Source organism: Cibotium barometz, chromosome 29 (assembly GCF_041138505.1).
Source record: "Cibotium barometz isolate CiBa-2024 chromosome 29, ASM4113850v1, whole genome shotgun sequence".
NCBI classification, from domain to species: domain Eukaryota; kingdom Viridiplantae; phylum Streptophyta; class Polypodiopsida; order Cyatheales; family Cibotiaceae; genus Cibotium; species Cibotium barometz.
In genome coordinates, this window is record NC_141074.1 from 10,146,992 (window position 1) to 10,166,448 (window position 19,457).

The 19,457-nt window shown below is 43.3% G+C and overlaps 1 protein-coding gene across 4 annotated transcripts; it reads right to left on the minus strand.

The window, feature by feature from the left end:
- Window positions 1–3,622: 3,622 nt before the first annotated feature.
- LOC147621820 (phosphatidylinositol 4-phosphate 5-kinase 9-like) lies at window positions 3,623–19,000 on the minus strand. 4 transcript variants are annotated; one of them, XR_015269604.1, is made up of 8 exons: window positions 16,687–19,000; window positions 16,410–16,577; window positions 15,921–16,086; window positions 15,372–15,482; window positions 15,096–15,283; window positions 4,509–4,671; window positions 4,233–4,395; window positions 3,623–4,155 (listed from the first exon to the last, which is right to left on the minus strand). XR_015269604.1 is itself a non-coding variant. In XM_086822841.1 (8 exons), the coding sequence occupies exons 1-8, from the start codon at window positions 17,967–17,969 to the stop codon at window positions 3,864–3,866; spliced, it is 2,538 nt and encodes an 845-aa protein (XP_086678967.1). In that variant the 5' UTR covers window positions 17,970–19,000; the 3' UTR covers window positions 3,623–3,863. The 4 variants fall into 4 exon arrangements, 2 of the variants coding, with proteins under 2 accessions (XP_086678967.1, XP_086678966.1); XR_015269603.1 differs by having other exon boundaries at window positions 4,503–4,671; XM_086822841.1 differs by having other exon boundaries at window positions 4,509–4,675.
- Window positions 19,001–19,457: the final 457 nt, after the last annotated feature.

Sequence of the window (19,457 nt, forward strand, 5' to 3'; positions counted from 1 at the left end):
AAGCACTAGAGCTCCCCAAGGGGTTTACTATCTCGAATATATCCCATCGAAAGATATTCTGACAACTATCAAGCAATCTCATCCTCTTCGGGCACATCCCGTAAGGTGCAATACTCACACCTTGAGACCCTAGAATCAAGTCAATCCTATGGTCAACTGACAAACTAGACAATAAACCATGAGGTGACTCTACGAGAAAAACATCAACGAACTCTACCTTGATCTTTCTAACTCACATGTTTCCCAAACATCTAACTTACTAGATTTAAAATCAGAACTAACATCAAATGAAAGAGGATCAAGAACACATTGGAACAAAACATGAACTTTGTATTATATTATGAAGTTCTGCAAAGTTTACAAGTGTAGATGGTAGGACTCCAAAATCACCCTTGAGACAAACTAGACCGAACTCTACCTTGATGTTTTCTAACTCGCGTGTTTCCCAAACATCTAACTTACTAGATTTAAAATCAAAACTAACATCAAATGAAAGTGGATCAAGAACATATTGGAACACTTCATAACAAAACATGAACTCTGTATTATATTATGAAGTTCTGGAGAGTTTACAAAAGTAGAGGGTAGGACTCCAAAATCACCCTTACGCAAACTTGACCATCTTCCAGTAAAAAAGACAATGTATGATTCATCCAGTCTACATGGACATCATGATTATAAAACAAGTCTTTACCTATAATAATGTCTACTCTATCTAGATTCATCAACAAAAAATCTAGACTATCTAAATAACTATGGATAGATATAGGTAACTAGGTTATATATTTGTCCTAAATCTATCCATACCCCACTACCAAGTTCACATGGTAGAGACATCATCACTTGGCTAGGTCTCCACTCCCAATTTCTACACCAATTTGGCATTTATAAAATTGACAATGCTACATGGATCAAATAGGATGTGTACAATTGGGTCTCCTCAAAGTCTAGGTTTGATTTGAGTCATGGAAGCCTTCACCAACCTAAGCTTTTGTTTATGCTTGGAATCTGGTTCAAAGTTGCTTTTGATCTCTTTTGCTTCTAAGGAACATTCTTTTTACTCTTGTAGGCAATTGTCTCTTTGTAGATTTTGATAGCATCCTCAAGTGTTTTTGCAATTTTTGTTTCTCAATTAAAACTTATGATTTGGTGACTTCATCCATATGTGTCACCTTTGCATGTAACTCTCTAAACTTGTGCAAGTACGTGTCGAAAGACATGGTTTTCATATCCAACTCTATAAACCTAGATACCACGTCATACTCGTACCTCCACCTACATCTGCCCAAAACCAACCGAAGCAATAGGCTTGTTCAGAAGCTCTCTCCACCATCACAAGGCTTTGCCTTGTGCAAGAAGCCATGCACCATCTGAATCCTCTGAGCATCCTGGGGAGGATGAAATTTGAACACATGTTAAGCCGTGTATCAACCACTTCCTGACTTCTCTCCTTCCTTTCCCCCAAAAAAACCTCTTGGGTGAAGAAAAGAGCTCCTGAAATCTACCCTATGTAGTCCCAATTGCCTTTCCTTTTGCAACGTAGTGGTCAAAGATTAGCCATCTCATTCTCCTTCTTCGTCAGGGTAGAAATCTATGCTGAGAGCTTGTGCATCGCATTATCAAAGTAAGCTTTCCAACCACATCTATCTCGTCATGCTACCCATGAGGAGGAGCATGGCTGGATGTGTTTCTTCGCATTCTTGTTCATGATCTGACAAATCATTGGTAAAGGAGAGGAGTTGGGGTGTCACCATGGATAAAAGAGATGGAAGAGAGAAGAAAAGCAAAGGTTTTATCTCTGTTTGCTGCAAAAAAAGAGAAGGATTGAAATGTGCCGATTCTAAAAAAGGAAGGGAAAAAACTACCTGTAGAAAAATACCGACTCTAAATAAGGACAAGTTATAGATCAGACATTTCTTGGGTTCATTCATTAATTTTTTGAGCGCGCAAGTATAGTCGACGCTTTTTTGATTGAAAGAGTAAACATTGCTTTTCCCTAGACCCCCAAAAATACCTCGAGCCGACTCGCATGCATCAGAGAGTGCTCACGCGCCCATGTACATGCATGCATCCATGTGGATGACCCGACGGGAGTCAAACCTGCGAGGAATCAGGGTTTCATAAGGGTGCTTTCTGCACATCTTTTGCACGCACGATGCTGCCCTCTCAGGCCTCCTAAACACAATCGAAAACAAGATAAAGAAACCAAAGAAAAGGGAAGCAGGCAAGCTTACCACCGAATTGTAGGATCATTACTTTGATCCACCCCAAAACTAGGGGCCAAGGCTCCGCTCCACATATACATGCCAGTCATAAGCACTGGCATACCATACCACCCCTGTTTGCCCACAAGGGCTGTTGACAAGACTATCTATGATCTACCGTATCCACGATAGGAGTAGAAACTCTGGTCCAAGCACAAACCCATCAACAAAAACAACTAACTATACAACCCAAGGCATAATTCGTATAGTGGTAACTGCCGCTATAAATAGCTAACCTGCTACTATAGATACCTTGTTTTAGAAATTCTGAACCTGCAACTGCCTACTTACTGTCTCCTAATCCGATGATCCCCTAACTTTATTGGATTAGGCGTACTAATACCAACGATTGGAGATCTAGTTTCCTAAACTAAAAGAATAATCAAACCTTAAAAAGACGATTTTGAACAAGGATATTTTTTTGTTGAGAAATGACTTTATATATTCCTATTACTAACAGCAGTCTCTGCCATAATTAATGGAAATCAGCGAATTCAACAGTTAGGCTCAGGGATAAAATTTTATTCAGTAAAATGGTCAAGACGAGCTAAGTGCACCTGCGATGTACAAAGCCAAGAGACAGAGGCCTGCATTCTCCGTCTGTTTCTTAATTGCCCTCTCTCTCTCTCTCTCTCTCTCTCCTTTCTTCCCCCTACTATTAAAAAAGAAAATCATACAATTTTCTGCTAGCTTCTGCAAGTTGTAACACTGTTTAAATCGGATGTGCAACGCTAGACCTATAATTTTCTGACATGAAACTGTAGCATGTGGCCTATGTATTTTTCGTAGAAGCATATAAAGTGGAAATTGGATGGAGATCACAAGGTACATTGCCAATATCATACATCCTACGAGTCATCTTTTGAAGATTCATTAGCAACCCTTCCATCCCCCTATCATTTCTACCTGCATTTTCCAATCCTCATGCATTGGTGGATATCTTTACGCTCTCTAGAAAAGCAATGCTGGGTTATGACAATGTCACTCGTGTAATGTGTGATTACCAGCAGTTCATTGGTTTACGTGTTCTCTCAAAAGCAATAGGATTCTGAGATGCATTTCCTCCTATTATGTCATCAAGGCGGTGATCCTGAATCTGGTAAGGGTCTAAAAGTATCTCTATATCTTTTGAGTTGCCCTTCTTGCACCCTTTAAATAATCAAAATATGTTATTTTCCACTCAAGATCAACCCATCACAGTTTGTAACGTGTAGCCGCCACCATTTCCTAGGGGCCATAGTTGTTGATTCAGGACAGCACTTGCCGCCCCACAGTTTCTGAGATCAGCACCTGTTTCCCGACGTCGAAAGTGACTAGCTTAGTTGGTTAAGATTCAAAAAACCACTAAGGATCCCTTCTGAAGAAGAAAAATTGGGTGTGCTCCATGTTACATATATGACAGTGTATGGTACAACTTTGCCTGCGAGTAGCAGGCAAGAAAACATACATGTAAATATTTTCAGCCGCAGAAGGTGTTACCCTGATATGCAGTCTCTTCAGAAGCATACGCTATGTGAGAAGGCAGTTTCTTTCCATGCCTTTGAGATACCTGGAGGATGAAGAAGCACCCATGGAATAGTAAAATTCAAATTCCTATTTCTAGTCCCAGCTGTCAGGAAACGTCTGCCGTATAAAGTCCTGGAATCGTCTGGAGTAAAGGCTTGGATCCACAGCTGAAATTGAAAGGGAGTCAAACTGCAGAGACTTATAAGCGTGCTCTAGTTTCTTACCCATGTCATACCCTTGCAAGATATCAATGATTCCAAAATATAGCACCACATCATAAGCTTCCCCAAAATACTCCTGTTCTGAACTAAGATTCTCTTTTCCCCTGCAGGCTGGCCTGCGGTCTGCCCTAGCAGGCATGTTAACACCTAATTGTATTCGCAGCCTGCACACCCAATGATCAGCTTAACAGATGTGATTCCCCGCATGTTTCTGTACTAGTAAAGAGCAAGCTAGACAAACCTTGCAGTTCCTGAGAGCAGCAGATCGACCTCCTTATTGCCTGCTGCAGCAGCTCTCAAGGGACTGCCTCTCACATGTGAACCTGGGGGTATTGTATTATTCTCTGGTTTATGTGCGACAAGGACCAAACCTTTCGAAGCTGCTCGGTCTGCAGCAGAAGCTCCTGAAACAGATTACATTTCCTCAACGCATTAAAGTGGTGTAAGTGGTGTTGTTTCAAGACAACCCAAGTTACTTCCTAATTTATCATACACAAACTATTTAAATGACCTGTACCATCTTCGTTGAAAGTACTTGCTTCTTTGGCTGAAAGTTCTGCAAGACAACAAGGCCCTGGAGAAAAAATTGCAGGAAACTGTGGAGCCCTGAAGTGGAGGCCCAACAAGAGACTGTAATCCATAATGCGTTCGGATTCCAAAAACTTACAGTCACATTCGATCTGCCTGTGACACAAGAAGTCATCTCTCTCTTTCTCTCTCTTTCTCTCTCTCTCTCTCTCTCTGCACACGGGCACACCCTGAATTGTGTCTCGTCTCTTGTCGAATGCATGTGGACAATCTCAACTAGACATATATAAATAGACGTCAGCAGGCCCTAAATGTGAGTCGTGTAGTAAATAACATGGCATGGTAACAGAGTGAACATTGAGTTCAATACCTCGATTACTGCCTTGAGGCAATGTACAGACACCATAGAAGCAAGAGCAGAGGACTATTAAGAAAAGCTAGCAGAATTGCACATGTTGTATCAGCTACAGCCAGCCATTCACAGTTGGGGCCGATTTGGCAGCCCTACAGGTGCCTGGAAGTGCCTAGGCAAGGCAATCCATGGTTGGGACACCCTTTGGGCACAATATTAAAGCATTTGGAATGCTTAATTTGAAGCCGGCCTAGCATGTTTTTCCTATAAAAATGGGGTTTATATATTCATTTGTTCATCTCGTGTTCTGGAGTCAAAAACACACAGTTGCAAGCTGACTAAAGGCTGAAGATAATCTGTGTTGGGGTAAAGGCGTTATGCCCACCCTTATAGTGTGTACAAGCCCATAAGTTATAGTACATAGTACACTTAGTACTTTTAATGTACTAAGTGCACTATGTGTACTAGTGCAATATACATGTGTGATAGGCGAGTCACACACTCATGCTTTTCATGAGTTGACTTATCCCCACAACTCTCTCTCTCTCTCTCTCCCTTGCTTCTCTGTGTATGTCTCCCATGAATGAACTCTAACCTAACCCTAATTCAGGTTTCTCCCCATCAACTGGTATCAGAGCCTAGAAGGCGGTGCTATTCATCTCTTCTCCTTGATAGCTGAACGATCTGCTTGCTTTGCTGCTGTCATACTCTGCTGTGACCTTGATACAAGCTGCTCACACTAAAGGGCTTTGCTGCGAGTGTTGATGCCACAGAGTAGCCAGGCGGGCGTTGAGCCATTGGCGAAGGCAGCAGCCCTAGGCGACCTGTAGCGTGGCTGAGGCAGCACACGTCCATACTCAGGCGGAGGCTGGTGAACATTCAACTAGTTGGGCGTTCAACTGGCTACTCCGCGTAAGGGGCTAAGCTGCTGCGCAAGGAAGCGCACGGCGTAAAACAATCAAGGCGAAGGCAGCATAGCGAGGAGGCCAGCTCTACACGGCGTATGCAAACACGAGCGAAGGCGCATCGTAGCGAACTCAGGCGAACAGCGTGAAGCTGGTAAACGTGGAGTTCTATCTTGATGGCGGGCGTTGAATCAAGCCGTCAACTGGCTACTGGCGTAGAAGGCGAACAAGGCGCCGGCTGTGCGAATTCAGGCGAACGTGGAGTTCCAGCGCACAGCAGGCGTTGAGGCGTTTTTTTTTATATAAAAAAAACGTAGCACGCACTTGGCGCCAGGCGCTCAGCAGCGGGCGAACCAGAACAGCAGCGCCCACAACAGCAGCACTAGGCGCAGCCAGCGCCTGCAAATCAACGTGCAGCAACAGCCAGGCGCCGCCGTACAGCACAGCAGCAGCAGCAGCAGAATCCTCCTTTTCTGCAGCAGCATCATCATAACCCCCCTCTTTTCCTGCAACAACAAAAAATTTAGCCTGCAAATTGCAACAGAAATCAGAAATCAGAGGTATTTTGCTTCAATTTTGGATTTTCCTTGTCAATTCAATCAATTGAGCAGGTTCAGGTGCTGAATTGCTCAATTTTGAGCAAAATTGGCAAAATTGGGTGACATTGGTCACAATCAGGATAAATTTGCAGGAAATTGGTCAAATCAGGATCAATTTGCAGGAAATTGGATGTCGAAATTTGGGGCTTTTGATGTAATTGTGCAATTAAGCACTCATACATGCTGTATGATGTGAAAAATCGCACATTTGGGCAAAATTGCAGCAAATTGCAGTGCAAATCAAGGGGCTTTTGTGCCGATTTGGTTGATTTGCATGCAGGCAATCGCATTTGATGCTGTGGATAATGTGTTGATGCCTTACAAGCACTCAATGTGCCTGTAAATCAAGGGGCTTTCATGTATTTGATGTATATGTGGCCAGGGGAAAGCATCGTGAACACTCTGGATGCCTTCATGTGCGTCAATGTACCATGTATGATCAAAAATTGATCTTAAATCAAGGGGCTTTTCAAGTTTTCATGCTTGTTGAGCTTGGCAAAGCAGCAGGCAAGCCATTTATGCCTTGAATCCTCAGAAATCAGCTTGCAGTCAAGGGGCTTTTGCCCAATTTCTGTTCGGGACTGTTTTATGCAGTGTTCGTGACTGTAAAAATCTGATTTTCACTCATTTGGATAGCCAGGAGAGCATTTATTGCTATTGTACCTGCTGGTACAGATTTGGCACAGCTTTGTGCATGTTTTGGCATGGCTGTACACTGTTTTGAGTGATCAAAAGGTTCAAATTCAGCTGCTGAAATTGCCGATACAGGTTTGGTACATCATTGGTGAGCACTTGGTACTGCTGTACAGTACTTTGGAGAGGCAAAAGAGCACATTTAAGGTGCTGTCCAAAATCTGCAGCAACCAGATTTTGGTGTTTTCATCACAAAAAGTGGGAGAAAAGTTGCATTCTTGCTTCCGCAGTGGGAGATAAAGCTTGGGAGAACATTTGTGAGCACTTTGTGTGCTTTGGGTGCAGTGTTTGCACATTTGCAGGGAGTCAGGCATTACAGGTTGCATTTTGCTATGGCAACCACAGGTGAGAGCTCTTCATTGCTTCACATCAAGAAGCTTGAAGGCTCGCATAACTATGATATTTGGCAAACCCAGTGCTACAATGTGTTGCTCCAGAAAAAGCAGCACAAGCCTATCAAAGAAAGGAAGGGGCTTCTATGACAGCCCATCTAAATGAGTTTAATGGTATTGTCAGCCAGGTTATCAATCAAAAGTTGGCAATGGACGATGAGTTCAAAGCCACTTTTTTGTTATGCACTTTGCCAGAGAGTTGGGACACATTTAGGACAGCCACTAGCAATTCGAATGCTAGAGATGAACAGGAAAAACAACTCTGTTGGAAAGTCCAATGCAATGAATGCACGTGGGAGATCCCAGCAAAGGGGAAAAAGCCAAGAAAGGGGAAGGAGCAAGTCTCGCTCCAAAAAGGATTTGGAATGCCATTATTGTGGCAAGAAGGGACACATCAAAAAGCAATGCTACAAATGGAAAAATGATCAAAAAGAAAAGGGAAAAGGCAAAGACAAAGACAAGGATGAAGCCAAAGATGTAAAGCCAAAGGGCAAAAGTGGAGTCAAGATCGAAGAAATCAATGTGTCACATGCAGGTGGCAGTGAGGATGAGGTCCTCTTTACGTCTTCACTTGATGCCCATTCACTTCTTACAGGTGATCATGGTATGCACTCATGGATCATTGATTCAGGTGCCTCCTTTCATGTCACTGGTTGCAGAGACTTGTTTGTCAGGTACACTGCTGGCAATGAAGGAGTGGTTTATTTGGGTGATAACCATGCATGCAAGATTCTTGGCAGAGGTGATGTGAGGCTTGTATTTTCAGATGGTTCACAGCTTATGCTCCATGATGTCAGGCATGTGCCTGAGATCAAGAAGAATCTGCTTTCTACTGGACAGCTTGATGATGCTGATTATGTTACCACATTTGGTAGTGGAAAGTGGAAAATTAGTAAGGGCTCACTGGTTGTTGCCAGAGGCTCTAAGGTGGACACTCTTTATTTCATGCATGCAGGTGTTTGTCACCATGCTAATGTAAATGCAACCGAGCTGCCGGAAATTTCTATGTGGCATAGCCGGTTGGGACACATGAGTGTCAAGGGAATGGAGCAATTGTCTCGTTTGGGTTACTTGCCTTCTCTAAAGTTTTCAAGTTTTCAGTTTTGTGAGCATTGTATATACGGTAGGCAACTACAGTGCCCCCACAAGAAAGCTCTTGGACAGAAAGATGCTCAGTTAGAGCTTGTGCATACAGATGTATGTGAGATGCCTCAGCTTTCTTTGGGAGGGGCAAAATATTTTGTGTCTTTCATTGATGATGCCACACGCAAGGTGTGGGTCTATCCTCTTCGCTTGAAGAGTGATACATTCTCAGTGTTTCAGAAGTTTGTTGCTCTTGTTGAGAATCAAACTGGCAAAACACTGAAGGCTTTGCGTTCCGACAATGGTGGAGAGTATACGTCCAAACAGTTTCAGGACTTTTGTGATGCTAAAGGCATCAAGAGGGAGCTCTCTACTCCTTATGATCCTCCACAAAACGGGACAGCAGAGAGGATGAACAGGACCATTCAGGAGAAGGTCCGTTCTATGTTGTCACATGCTGCATTACCTCATGGTTTTTGGGCTGAAGCTGTTATGACAGCCGTTCACCTTATAAATAGGTCACCTAACACGAGGCTTGGTGGGAAAGTGCCAGAAGAAGTATGGACAGGGAAGCCTCCGTCATACAAGCACTTGAGAGTGTTTGGTTGCGTTGCGTACGTGCACATACGCAGGGAAATGCGCACCAAACTTGATCCTAAGTCTCACAAATGCATATTCCTAGGATATGGTGACAGAGGTGAAATGGGGTATAGACTTTGGGATCCCATGAATAGAAAGATCATACGCAGCAATGATGTCATTTTTGATGAAACATGCATGTATAAGGAGCCTGCAAGGCAACAGTAGCCTGGCAGAGTCATCTTTGATGATGATGGACATCATGGACAACAACAAAGGGCTGTAAATCAGCCATTACAGCAGGAAAACCAGCCCTTAAATGGTGCTGAAAATGGTCCAAATGGACAGCCAGAGATGGCAGAAGATATCCCTATGGATGTACCACAGTTAGAGGATATACCGGGCATGATTTTTCAGCCTTATGGCATGGAACAGGAGCCACCAATGGGTGATATGCAGGCTGGACAGCAACCTGCAAATGATGGTCATTGGGTACGGAGGTCCACAAGACCCTCCAGAGCCCCTGACAGGTTTGTTCCAGGGGTTGACTACTTGATGCTCACTGACTGTGGGGAGCCCTCATGTTACAAGGAGGCTTTACAGAGGGCAGACAAAGCTCTATGGGAGCGTGCCATGAAGTCAGAGATGGATTCTCTGCATAAAAATGGAACATGGAAGTTGGTGCCTTTGCCTGCAGGCAAGAAGGTTTTGCCATGCAAGCGGGTATACAGGCTCAAAGTTGCATCAGATGCAAAGCCAAGATACAAAGCCAGGTTAGTGGCTAAGGGCTTTAAGCAGGAATATGGTGTGGACTTTGATGAGATCTTCTCTCCAGTGGTCAAAATGACCACACTTAGAGCTGTGTTGGCTTTGGTTGCGCATGATGATCTGGACTTGATTCAGATGGATGTGAAGACTGCTTTTCTTCACGGTGATCTCCATGAGGAGATATATATGCAGCAGCCAGAGGGTTATGCAGAGAGTGGAAAGGAGAAGCTTGTATGCAAGCTAAAAAAGAGTCTTTATGGGCTCAAACAGGCACCAAGAGAATGGTATCATAAATTTGATACATTCATGAAATCTCAGAAATTCAGGAGAAGTGACATAGATCACTGCTTGTACACCAAGAAAGCTTTGGATGGCAGTCTATTGATTCTCATTTTGTATGTTGATGATATGTTGATTGCCGGGAAATCTCGTAAAGAGATGGATGCCTTGAAGCAGAGGCTGCATCAAACCTTTGATATGAAGGATTTGGGTGATGCAAATCACATCTTGGGTATGCGGATACTTCGGGACAGAAATCAGCATGTGTTGTATTTGTCTCAGAAGGAATACATTGGCAAAGTCTTGCAGAGGTTCAATATGGACGGGGGGAAGAAAGCTAGTACTCCTTTGCCTCCATATGTGAAACTCAGTGCTATGGACAGCCCACAGTCAGATAGAGACAGGGCTGATATGGCCAAGATTCCGTATGCTTCAGCTTGTGGCAGTCTCATGTATGCCATGGTTGCTACTAGGCCGGACATTGCATTTGCAGTGGGAGTGGTTTCTAGATACATGGCCAACCCTGGCAAGAAGCATTGGGAAGCAGTGAAAGGTGTCATGAGATACCTGAAGGGCACACAGGATTTGTGCATTTGCTTTGGCAAACAGGATGCATTAGTGCATGGTTACACGGATTCGGATTATGCCGGTCATCCAGATAACCGGAAGTCTACTACCGGTTATGTCTTTACATTCACAGGAGGTGCTGTGTCATGGATATCCAGGATGCAGAAGTGCACTGCCTTATCTACTACAGAGGCCGAGTATATTGCAGCCACAGAGGCTTGCAAGGAGGCATTATGGCTATCTCGGTTAGTGGTTGATTTGGGCTATACAGGGGATATTCCATTGTTGCATTGTGACAGTCAGAGTGCCATTCAGTTGGCAAAGAACCCTGTTTTTCATGCAAAGACGAAGCATGTGGATGTGAAGTATCACTTCATCAGAGAGGTGATAGAGAACAAGCAAATTCAGCTTGTTAAGATTCATACGGATGACAACCCGGCTGATCTGTTGACGAAGAGTTTGCCTCCGGAGCAGTTTGCTCATTGCAGACACTTGATGGGCATTGGATGAGGCCATTTTCAGCCTTGATATGGCCTTGTATATTATCATGTACATGCTGTTTTTTTTTTTTCTTTACTTAAGGGCACTTTGCCTTTAAGTGGGAGGTTGTTGGGGTAAAGGCGTTATGCCCACCCTTATAGTGTGTACAAGCCCATAAGTTATAGTACATAGTACACTTAGTACTTTTAATGTACTAAGTGCACTATGTGTACTAGTGCAATATACATGTGTGATAGGGGAGTCACACACTCATGCTTTTCATGAGTTGACTTATCCCCACAACTCTCTCTCTCTCTCTCCCTTGCTTCTCTGTGTATGTCTCCCATGAATGAACTCTAACCTAACCCTAATTCAGGTTTCTCCCCATCAATCTGCAGCAAACACTGAACTAAATACTTGTTCCTTACAGCGCTGTTCCGGGCTGAGATCAAGAGATCAGTTTGAATATCATATTTGTACTTCTGGAACATTCAATTGTAACCTTTTCATAACTCTTGCACATAACTTTATGCTTCCCTCGATTTTGAAACATTAAGAATCGTCTCTTGCACATAACTTTCTGCTTCCCTCGATTTTGAAACATTAAGAATCATTAAGGACCCTCTTGGAGTAGGTGTGTTCTCACAATGCAAACATGGACATCTTGCTCAATTGATGTAGCTAGTAGGTTTGTTCATTGCCAACTCATTTAGTGTAACACGCAGCGGAAGTATTCGTAAAAAAGGATCCTATCACACAAATTCTCACACCGCCTTCTATATCTTGAGTTTCGCGAGTTTAGCAATCCACTTTTATAACTTCAAACTTTAAGAGATTGAGAGAGAGAGAGAGAGAAACTGTACACCATATGGGGTCCCGAATTACCCACTGAAGGGCCCCCCTATCCCGTTACCGGAATAGTATTTGCTTTATTACTTTGAAGAGACTGACTTTGGACTAAGGATAAGCCAAACGCAAGATCTTTGAGGACCAAGAGTCGGGCTGAACTGCACACAACTGTAGAAGCACCAATGATGACCAATCTCGAGCCTATGTACTCTTCCCAATGGAATGAGGGAAGGCTGCAAATCTGAGGCTGAGGTAGGGGCTGATTGAGACTGTTTCTAGGCTATGTATGAATGCTGAAATGAGTATGAATGCTGAGTTTTACCTTCACCAAAGTGCTATAGCAAACGAAAGATAAGGATGCTAAAAACTGCTCCTCTGCAGAAAACGCAAGGTGACCTGAAAGGCTGAATGCTGTAGATGTTGCGTTTTGATGAAGAATGGTTGAATGCTTCATGCGTTAATTCTCCTTGTGCTGTGGACTGAAAACGCTGAATGCTGAGGTGGTCTAGGGCTGAATGATCAATCGCTTATGCTCCTTGTGCTCGTTTGATGGCTGATTATGAGATGATTCAATGAATGGTGCAAAACCAAGACTATTTATATGCTTCTATGTGGCTAGTCAGTTGGCTTTAGGGCTGGTCGACTGGACACTAAATGCTCTACATGACTTGTTTATCATGGATAAATGGTATTAAATGCTGGAAATTATGGAAAAAATGCCAGATAAATGCTAATAAATATTCTAAAAATACTAGATGTTATTTGAAAGCTTCTACAATGATCTATATGCAATGGATGAATGATATCAATATGCAGAGTGCTTTCTAATGCAAACCCTAAGATTTCCACTAACTCTACATGTATGAATGAATCTCTTCAAGTGGGTTAAGGGACTTGACTGACTGACTTGCTATGGCTGAGGAATGACCTAAGAGCTCGTGGCTGACTTATCCTGGTCTGAGGATTTCAATGGGTCACGGCGTACGACAATTATCATCCTAAAGGGTACTAATAATGTACAATGTTGCACTGATGATGATGAGCTATCTTGTCACCAGGCACTACAGTGCAAAGTGCATGTGACATAAGGTTTTGGTATTGGTATGAGTACTAGCATCAAGTATGAGGCCCGTGGTGCCAAATTCAACATCTATGCCCTCCATTCATCACTAACTACCATCCTTCTCAAGCCATTAAAGACTTGCTCATTCAATAGATTCACAAGGACTATGTACATGTATGAAAAGCGAGTCTCACATGGTTTCAAGAGGTCCTTGTTTCTGTGCATCCTAAACATAGCAAGTGCCCTTAGCCTCCTAGAGACAACTGTCACTATCTTCCTGTCTTTTCTGTGGGCAACCCAATACATATTACCGATGTCCTTAAGTCCAAGCATTGGCCTGTACAACGGGTGAAGAAGATGGTGGGAAACCTGTCCACTACCAGAGGGTCTTGCACAAACAAAATAAGATGCATTATCCATAATGACCTGAACCACATTTTCAACTCAACATCCTCTATTGCCTTCTTTAATATACCATAGCTACACTCTCATGTCTTCACCCGCCCACTACTGTCCACTTCAAGAAGATAGTGCCATGAATTGAGGTGCCCAAAACAATAGGAAGAAGATCCCTAATTTTTCATTGATTGCAGGATAGGACACAAAAAATTCGAACCTGCAGGGATAGTATCTCAATTACCTGTACGTGCTTCAGGGCCAAGTCAGTAGCGACTCATGACAAGTGATTCGTGAAGGGATGGGACGTGCTAAGATCCTCGCAGCTGTGTGTGGACCTGATTGGACATGCAGGCATGAAAGTGACAGGTGCCACTTCCCACTTCCTAGGCACAAATCATACCTGCAAACTCAAACGTTTGAAAAAATTACCAGCCAGAGAGCACGTATCATACACCAATATTTCATTCATTTGTAAACACCTGGCTGAGGAATCCAACGTGAACGTTTGCAACTATGGTCCTAGTGCTCCGAGTTTGGCAAGAGATGTCATGTGCATCACCCATGTGAGGGTCACGTGGACATGCTTCCTACTTGCAGCTGCCTTCTAGGCAAAGTACTTGGCAGAGTATGGCCTGTTTAGGGCTGTTTTGGAAGCTCAATTGGAGGTGTCCATGACATGAACCAATGATCGGGACATATTTCGGGCACTGGAAGCTCAATTGGAGGTTTCCATGGCATGCACCAATGGTTGGGACATATTTTGGGCACTATGAACATGTTTAATGACATTTTTCATGACTTTTTGGGACCTAAACAGGGCTGGCCGACTAGCATACGACCTGCAATCCAAATCCCTATAGAAGGATGATAGTTTAGAGTTGGTTTTGAAGTTATCTCATGCTTGCACACCACAAGTCATCTTTGTATGATGTAAATAGGTATGCATAATTAGGGTTCATCATTGTAAATAGTTGTGTTTTGCAATATACAATACATTAGGTCTCTCTCTCCTTCTCTTTTATGTCTTGCCAAGTTTTGATTAACGTTAATCTCTCATGTACTTAGCTTTAATCATATGTTCAAATCTGTCCCATGGTTCACTCCTATGACAATAAAGGGGGCTCTTCAAGGGGTATTGGGACCCCATTTGGTGTACTATGCACTTCTCTCTTTCTTTGGGCTCTTGCAAGTTAACGCACCTTGGTTCCTATCGAAAGGCTAAGTGACGTCTACAAAGCTTCCGCATGTTACACGCAAAGATAGGATGGAAGCCTTGTTCATGGTGATTCATAAGACACCATGAATCTTTTAAGGAAAAAGAGGCATTGCCCAGGCTTGGATTAAAGGCCTATTCCTAGGAACCACCAAAATGCTTCTTTTTCTTGAAAAATGTGCCGCCAACCTTAGCAAATCCTGCCGCCAAGAACGTTCAAGTTGGAATACAAGACACCACGAATCATTTAGAGAAATAGAGGCACTGGTCTAGCTTGGATTCGATAAAGACCTATGCCTATGGACTACAAAAATCCTTCTTTTTCATGAAAAAAGGAGACAAGCGTGTCACCAACCTTAGCAAAGCCTGCCGCCACGAGGGTTCAAGTCGGAATACAAAATCCAGATCCAAGTCCTTCAGAGTTGTACTCTCATCCATCTCCACCTTGTCAGCAGAACGTCCTTGAGAAGACCCTTTTAGATCAAATCTTTGATGGATCCGCAACTCTGTACAGAACATGTTGCCCATTACTATGAAATGAACCTGTGGAACACACTTTTTCATCAGCATCAAAATTCACCTGCAAAGCAGACAAAACACAGAAAAGCTATTAAACAGGGTAGAATCACACCTTCTGGCCACCGGCAAGCTTGATTCGGTGAAGACCAAAAAATTTTGTTATAAGAGTATTCTCGTACATCCGGACATGGTCATAATAGTTGGGAAGCATTCCAAGCAAGACCTAAAATCACAGCCGTCAATTATTGGGAAAAGAACAAGAAAGGTATTACATAAGAAAGAGTCTTCTCATAAAGCACCGATCTCCTGGTGGGGAGCAGGGGGGTTGGGGGATGAGGAATGGTGGTCGTGTGTGTGTGGGGGGGGGGGGGGGGAGGAGGGAGGAGGGGGAGGGGGGAAACGGGGGGGGAGATCAACTAGATATTGAAATTCGGGGGAGATGTATTGATTGAATGAGAAAGCTCAGAACTTCTAAGCCCCACAACACATACCCATATCCATGCATGCACACAAAAGAATAACCGATTACTCTCAAAACTTAACCAAAAAAACTAAAAGCCTTTTGCAAATCGCCATTGTGCTTTTGAAACAAACATTGCAGAGGTTCCTTTGCTAGCTACAAACCAAACAACTGGATAAAGAGATTTCCATAACAATATACCTTGACCTCAGCCTTACGCATGGTTTTGATCATGAGCCGATCATCATAAGAAAGATAAAATACACTTCCACTTTTCCCAGGAGAAGAAAGTTCCCTCAAACCACTATCTCCACAAATAGAGAGCATGTAGTCAGCCGTATCAATCTTGAACAGCTCTCTCAAGTGCCTGTCCAATATAAGCTTAGACTCAGCAATGAAAAGAATAGTGTGATGAAGCAATCCAAAACGTGGCAAATGCACTGAAAGGCAAACCACAACATGTTAACATGAACAATACTACAAAGACCTAGACTAAACAAGCATTCACACCAAATTATCCGCAACCAATCAACTAAACTCAACTGTTTGCGGAAGCATGCATGCAGACAGTGAACAAATTATAACCAATGGCAAACTACATCAAATCTGTACCACCAGCAGAAAAACAGCAGTGCAAGTCTCCCTGGAGCAATAAAAGACTGCATTGAATGCATTATGATAAAATGGGACCTGAAGACAAATGGGCAGTAGTCTTTCCATTTGAAGTCAGTGGACTGATGTGTCGGAGTGAGCTGAGAACCCTCCCTTGGAAAGCTCATCCAGATTCTTGCTCTGGGACCAAAATCAGCAGCAGAAATCTTACGATTTGGCTCTGAGGTAATCTTCCCTACTGTGTATCTAAAAAGTTGAGAAAACAGCAGTTAATCAGAGGCTTGATACCCTATTCCTATGCCTTGTGCAAACTTGCTACAAAAATTTTGGAACAACAGTGGCAGCAAAATAGCACCTTATTCCTAGCTGCAGGCTCAACATCAAATGATAGCTTTGATGTCCCTTAAAAATCGTCTCTCCCGGTCTGATGGGCTCCCTCGTGTGGTGATACTTGTGTCGCCTCTTTGGAGCATTTCCCATGCATAAATTTGGGCTTTCTTTTACAAGCTCATTAATGAGCACACCCTGTACATATTCCCTTTCAACCACTGATGATACGAAAGTATCTTGCTCTGCCATATAGCTTCTTTCAGTAACACCTTCCTGCATTCTCAAAGCATCAGCATCATCATCCAGTCCCAGGATCCGATCAAAGGAGTCAACAAGGCTCCAATGTCGTTCGGAAGATGGGCAGTTTTCCAGTTCATTATCAGAACCCATTATAGCCTGATAGCCTGTAAGCTTGTCTGCAGAAAATCCAGGGATGGACAATCTGTAAGCCCTTGCAGCCCACTGTTCATTGTCAAACACAGAAGACCTTCTCGGCCTCTGAGACATAGGGCACCTATTACCTTCATCTCCTGAGTCATCCTGTTCTTTGATGTTTGATAAGGGGCCTCCAATGCAAGTTAATCCAGGTGGGATAAATGTACCCTTTCCATCCTTCCGTCCCCTGCTCCAAGTGCCCACGTACATGCTACTGTCCACCCATGTGTAAACACCATGGCCATGCTCTAGTCCATCCAGCCACTGGCCATCATATTTATCACCACAGGCCCACATCAGTACCCCTCTGCCAGACATAGCTCCTGATCGCCAGTCTCCAACATACTCATTCCCATTCTTCCATAGGTATCTGCCCACCCCTTCTGGTACTCCTTGGTTCCATGAGCCCTCATAAACATCTCCGTTTGAATAGCTCTTTGTGCCAAGGCCTCTCTTTTTATTCATATACCAGCTGCCTTTGTACGTGGTACCATCGACTCCTGTATAGGTCCCAACTCCATGGATATAACCAGCCATGAATTCGCCCTCATAGGTGGCTCCTGAAGGCCAGGAAATTTTGCCCTTTCCTGATTTCTTGCCTTTCCGCCACTCACCTTCATACATACACCCATCCGACCACAGGTATTTACCTGTTCCTTCAGGGAGGTTGCCTTGCCAAGATCCCACGTAGATATCTCCATTAGGAAGCAACCGCTCTCCAACAGGCTCGCCTGACTTTAAATCTATGCTGGCAAAACCGCATGATTTTTCTCTGCCACATGCAAAAAACAACTCACCGTGACAATCTTCTTTCTGGCCTTGGGAGAGGCTAAAGAGTGCATCATAATCGACACAAGCTTCAAGGCCAGACATATATAGAGCTTCGTCACACAGTACTGTGTTTTCAGGAACCACCGAGGCCTTCCTGGTCTGGAAATGAAAGTCATTAAAAAGGCTTTTGAAAACTCGTCCAGGCTGAAGGAGTGGGGCAGGCCCTCTCTGGGCCTCCACTGTATCTCTGAAGTTCGCCACTGTGGAGAATGCAGGTGGGGCACTTACTCAAATCAGTGTGAGAAGGTCTCTCAAGGGCTACATGCTCAAAAGCTTGAATTTGGTAGAAAGGTAAATCTTACACTTTCACAAAGGCACAGATGGTTTGGCCGCCTGTCAAACTCAAACCAAAATGGTGACCTTGCAAGTGGCTATGGCAAATAATGCATGTGTGTAGACGGCCTAAAGATTGCATGTGTCAAGCTGGTCCTGTATGGCAAAATGACTGGAAATATAAGTTTTCCTGCAATGACGCCGGCCTACTCTTTCATGATTGCCATAAAGCTTCCATCCCCCCATTGATCATCGTAAGATGAGATAAAGTCACGCGCATGGAAACCCTACTTGCGCGGATAATTGCAGAAAGCTTAAAGCGAGATCCTCAACTAGCAAGAATGTAGATGGTGATCTGCAAGATAACCGCACCTGCTATAACGACATGAAACGGACCTCGAAAAGGATCGAACTGCCAAAATGGAAGCAGCCAGATTGTGTCCAGACTTTTGTGCGGGTCGTCCAGGCGATGAAATCAAAGCCGCGCCTGACCTGTTGATGGAGATCTAGGTCGAAAAGAGAGGCGAACAAGACAAGAGTTCACCAGCTCTGTGTGGAAGGTGAGCTTGGCAAGTGGGAGGTGTTGTTGAAAAGAGCGAATCCATCTGTTCTTCGTCCTGGACCACCGAAGAAAAGCAAAAGGCAAAAAGCAGCCGAGGCGAGATCACCTGCTAGCAATCCTAGTCTTGCCCCGTGCAGTGCGGATGCGATCTGCAGAAGAATCCGAAGGACAGGAAAGCAGTTTTCTGCAGAGGTATAGATTGCCTGTGTGTGTGAGAGAGAGAGAGAGAGGATTTCTCGAGGCAAATGTGCTCCCGTTTATTTTTGAAAGTTCTAATTAATTAATTGTTAAAAAACAAAATGCGGCAAAACACCTAACTCTAATATTTTTTTCAAGTACAATATATATGTAAAATATAGTACGCCATTTTTTTTTGCGATGAGTTCAACGACAAGTGAAATAATTTAAGACTAATTTGGAGAGTTTACTGTATTTATATAATTGGAGCGAATAAAGTATACAGCACAACATTGTTGTTTTATTCGATTAATTTTTAAATTAGTTAATTGCAAACAAATAAAATGCGGCAAAAACAATTATATTATTTTTCCAATTAAAATATAAATCCAGCGATTTAAAAAAATACGCTAACTAAGCGAGTACACCATTTTCTGCGATGAGTACATGGCAGTGAAATAATTTTGAACAAATTTGGGAAATTATAATACGGAGCGAATAAAATATATACTCCAGCC